This window comes from Galeopterus variegatus, unplaced genomic scaffold (assembly GCF_000696425.1).
Source record: "Galeopterus variegatus unplaced genomic scaffold, G_variegatus-3.0.2 Scaffold12846, whole genome shotgun sequence".
NCBI classification, from domain to species: Eukaryota; Metazoa; Chordata; class Mammalia; order Dermoptera; family Cynocephalidae; genus Galeopterus; species Galeopterus variegatus.
In genome coordinates, this window is record NW_007738957.1 from 5,790 (window position 1) to 10,719 (window position 4,930).

Sequence of the window (4,930 nt, forward strand, 5' to 3'; positions counted from 1 at the left end):
ATGGATATAATTCATCACAGTCATATGCAGAAGAAGGAATTGTAAAGAGTTGTAGTAATAGAGATTTAAAAACTCTCCAATTAATTAGAGAATATTTTAAGAACTGCCAAGCTTTGAGAACTCAGTTATGAAAATATCCTGTAGCTGCTGTTATTGTGAGAGGGAGAACAGAGTGAACAAACTGGGATTGAGGCTTGTTCTCTCCTTTTCTCTTCTTCCTCTCTCACACTAACCCCCTCCATGCAACCTAGCAAAGACCTCATGGAAATTCTCCTGACAGTCAACCTGATACTGAGGGTGGCAGTTAAATGCCCATGGGACTGTTCATGGAGAGACATGAACATGTGAGCCACCTTTATAGGAGAAAGGAGAGAAATTCATTTGGCTTTGTGCAAGCACTCTGAAATGTCTCTTGATGGCAGGTTTCTGGACGAGGGTACTACCGACATTTTGGTCCAGATAGTGTTTTCTTATGTTTGTTGCAGGTGGGGGTGGGGTCAGCTTGGGACTGTCATGTGCACTGGACGGTGTTTAGCAGCATCCCCACTGCATGTGAACAGCACCCCCTCTGGGTTGTGACAACCAAAAAATGCCTCCAGACATTAACAATATCCCATTGAGATCAAGGTCCCTCCTGATAAAAAGCACTGCTCTGAGCAACTAACAGCCTGATTTTTCATCTTTAGACTTGAAAACAAGAAAGGATTTTCAAGCTTATACACTGCTTTGAATTCAAGGGAGGACAAATAACTCACTTTTCCTGGCCATTTGAAGAGAGAAAAACTTGTCATCAGAATGATTATTTGTTTTCAAAATGGGAATTAGTAATGTTCATATCCTGTATATATTTCAAATTAGTTGAAATATTGGAAAAATACCTGGCTGTGTTGGTCTCTAAGCCATATTCTCTCTCTTCCAGAAATATCCATTTGGTGCCTCTGTAGTCAGGTATATATTTGCCAAGGATCAGGGAGAGAGAGTAAAAGAGAGGATTCTTACGATCCCTTTGTACTTGTGATGTGTCAAATGCCTTGAAAGTATGTGTCTCTCATTAAAAAAAATTCCACACACCATTTCACCCTATAATATTTATGTTACCTGAGAATTCAAGCAAGTTTATAGATTTCTTTTCTGAAGCATAACATGAATAAAAACATTTATGTTTTTTGATGTTGTGAGAATTAAACACTCTCTTTGCACTTGTTATGTGTTAATAGCCTCGAAGGTACGTGTGTCTCATTAAAAAATTTCCATCCTCCTCTCCCACTCTGCCTCATAGTACTTAAGTTTTGTAAGAAATGAGCCATTTAAAGATTTCCTTTTTAAAACAAATAGAGGATAAAAATATTTATGTTTATTGATGTTGTTAAATTGAAAATACAATGCAACTAATGTGTGTATTTGTAGTGTTCCACCTGTATGCATGACTTACTTTTTTTAACTTTGCATTTTATCACAGTCATTTTTCATGTCATTATACATTATTTAAAATGATCATTTTAATATCTGCATATTTTCCATGACAAGTGCATCATAAATTTGACAATTCTCCCCTTATTTGATGCTACTTCTAAATGTTAATATTATCAATAATGCTGAAATGCACCAGTGGGAATTTTTTAAAATAATTTTCAATGCACATCTTTAATCAGTTCTCCAAATAAAAGCAAAGCATTAAATTTATCTACCAAATAGATCTTTCTAAAGGGTGAAGAGTCATAGTTACAGAAAGATTGTACTCAACAATAAAAATATCCTAAACCAAGTCCAATACTGAGATTATAAATAAAAAGGTAACTATACTAATTTTATAGAAAATTGCTAAGTTAGAATATAAAAACTACTTTCTTCACATAATATCTGTGTATAAAACATATACACTTGTGGGCTAACAAACTCAAATAAGCATATCTCTCAGCATTTCAGTGTTAAACTTAGAGAAGAGTAATACATAGTTTAAAAATTATTTCTGAAGAACCCAATAATAGGAGTTTCAATTAAAGAGTCTTCTCCATCCCAAAATAGGATTTGAATTTATTAGATCAAAAGGGCTAATTACATGATACTTTAATCACTTTCCTCAAAAATCAGTGCCAAGATCTCAATTGTGAAAGAAAACTTTTAAAAAATATATAAGTTCTTATAAATGTTAACGTTTTTGTATGATCGTTGCATTAAACTGTGAGTTTATGCATCTGTAATTATACAATGTCTGAACTTAAATTTTACATAAATAAAGTCCTATTCTTGGCTGATAAAATTAACTATCTTATTTATTCTATTTTCTTTTTAAAGAAGAGTGCCAATACTAAATTTTAGGTCATGTAGTGGAAATGATTTTTAAGTTTTTCCTCCAACCACAAATAAAGTGGGGACACGGGTGAGGAGAACTGCAGCACTGTGACAAAGTTCATTCTCCTTGGATTATCTGATGACCCTGAGCTGAGAGTCTTCCTCTTCCTGCTGTTCCTTCTCATCTACGGAGTCACAGTTTTGGCCAACCTAGGCATGGTTGCACTGATTCGAGTCAGCTCTCGACTCCACACCCCCATGTACTTTTTCCTCAACCAATTGTCCTTTGTGGATTTCTGTTACTCCTCAACCATTGTGCCAAAGATGTTGGCTAATATTTTAAACAAGGACAAAGCTATCTCCTACCTGGGGTGCATGGTGCAATTCTACTTGTTTTGCACATGTGCAGTCACTGAGGTCTTCCTCCTGGCTGTGATGGCCTATAACCACTTTGTGGCCATCTGTAATCCACTGCTCTACATGGTATCCATGTCTGAGAAGGTCTGTGGAGAGCTGGTGTCTTGCTGCTACGTCTGTGGATTGGTGTGTTTTCTAATTCACTTGTGCTTAGTTCTTGAGATCCCATCCTGTAGATCAAATGTGATTAACCACTTCTTCTGTGATCTCCCCCCTCTCTTAAGTCTTGCTTGCTCTGATGTCACTTTGAATGAGGTTCTGCTTTTCATTGTGGCCACTTTCACTGAGATCATGGCCATTGTGATCATCCTTACCTCCTACTTGTTTATTCTCATCACCATCCTGAGGATGAGCTCTGCAGAGGGAAGGCAAAAAGCTTTTTCCACCTGTGCCTCCCACCTCACAGCCATCATTGTTTTCCATGGAACAATCCTTTTTATTTATTGCCAACCCAGTTCAGGCAATGGTGGGGATGCTGACAAAGTGGCCACAGTGCTCTACACTGTAGTGATTCCCATGTTGAACCCCCTGGTCTATAGCCTGAGGAACAGGGACGTGAAAGAAACACTCAGAAAAGTGGTGGACTCCAAATTATATTCTTAGAGAAGATGTTATTAGCAAGACTCCGAGTTCTGAAATGGAAGTTCGGTGAGAAATTACTAGACAAGTTGCCACTTTAGCACAGACAGAAGAGAATGAGTGAGGTAGTCATAAAAGACTCTTTTTTGATTCATTTAACTTTGTGATTTTAAATTTAAAAGGGTAGGATCGAATATACTTCAAAATGTGCAGCCTGCTTCTTTGTTTTTCTTCAATCTATAATGTTTTAAATATATATGGGTAGTGGCACTATTAAGACACACACATTTATTCTGCTGTAGAATCTTCAAAAGTCTAATGAAGAACTCATACTGTCACACTTTATTTCAGTATATTCAATGGAAGCTGCTATTTTAAAAAAAATCTAATTTATGTTATTTTTATAATGAAAATAACATCATTACAAACTGTGTGTGCAGACTGGAGTTCCATACATGGATATATATTTTTTTTTCATTTTTTGTTTTGTGTTATTATGATTAACATTTTTAATTTGGTTGTTATTGCAATGTCCAATGTTATGGAATTTTGCATTCTATGCCATCTGATAAATAGAGAAAAGAATAATTATTTTTAAGGAATCTTAGGAAAATTTCATTGTAAATGTTGGGACTATGTACAATGAGCATAGAATAATTCTTAGACAATAATTGGTGTTCTCTCTCTATTTATGTACATATATAATCTTTTGAAAACGACTCTTATGAATAGTAGACTTTCTGAGTTAAACCTCTTCTCTAAAATTATTTTTTCTCCTTACCTTCATGCTTCCTCTACAATCAATTGTGGGTGAAATGTTTACTCTCACTGAAAACTGTACTTCTAAGTCCTGGTCCCATTCGCTGAAAGTGTCTTTGCTCTCACTGAAAGGCCCATTTTTTCACCTTTGCTGTGCATACCTAAACTACATCTCTTCTTTCGGTACCTGCTCATATGTACTATTAACACTATCTTTGTAAATGCATTATTGTTTATGTCAATTTCTACATTGTTTTCCTTTGTTTAAATGAGCTTTCTTTTCTTGTATCTGTAACAATGTTATTCAACATACTGTTGGAAGTACTAGCCAGAGCAATCAGAGAACAGAAGGAAATAAAGGGCATCCAGATTGGAAAAGAAGAAGCCAAACTGTCCCTCTTTGGAGATGATATGATCCTATATAGTGAACAGCTTAAAGCCTCTACAAACAAACAAACAAACAAACAAAAAAAAAAAACTCTTGGAGTTGATAAATGATTTCAGCAAAGTTTCAGGATACAAAATCAACACAAAAAAGTCAGTAGCATTTCTATTCTCCAATAGTGAACATGCAGAAAGAGAAATCAAGAAATATTGCTCATTTACAATAGCCATTAAAAAAACAAAATACTTAGGAATAGAGTTAACTAAAGATGTGAAAAATACCTATAATGAGAACTACAAACCACTGCTGAGAGAAATAACAGAGGACACAAGAAGATGGAAAGATAGATATCCCATGCTCTTGAACTGGAAGAATCAACATTGTGAAAATGTCCATGCTACCCAAAGTGATAAACAAATTCAATGCAACCCCATTCAAAATCCCAGTGATATTTTTTTCTGAAATGGAAAAAAAAAAAAACTATCCAGACATTTATAT

General features: G+C 35.2%; 1 protein-coding gene across 1 annotated transcript; it reads left to right on the forward strand.

Moving 5' to 3' along the window:
• Positions 1–1,217: 1,217 nt before the first annotated feature.
• Positions 1,218–3,312, forward strand: LOC103581350 (olfactory receptor 5L1-like; the record flags this gene model as incomplete). The annotated part of the gene is made up of 2 exons (XM_008563210.1): positions 1,218–1,225; positions 2,370–3,312. Coding segments are annotated over 2 exons (951 nt in total), but the record flags the coding sequence as incomplete, so codon positions are not given.
• Between the last annotated feature and the right edge of the window lie 1,618 nt (positions 3,313–4,930).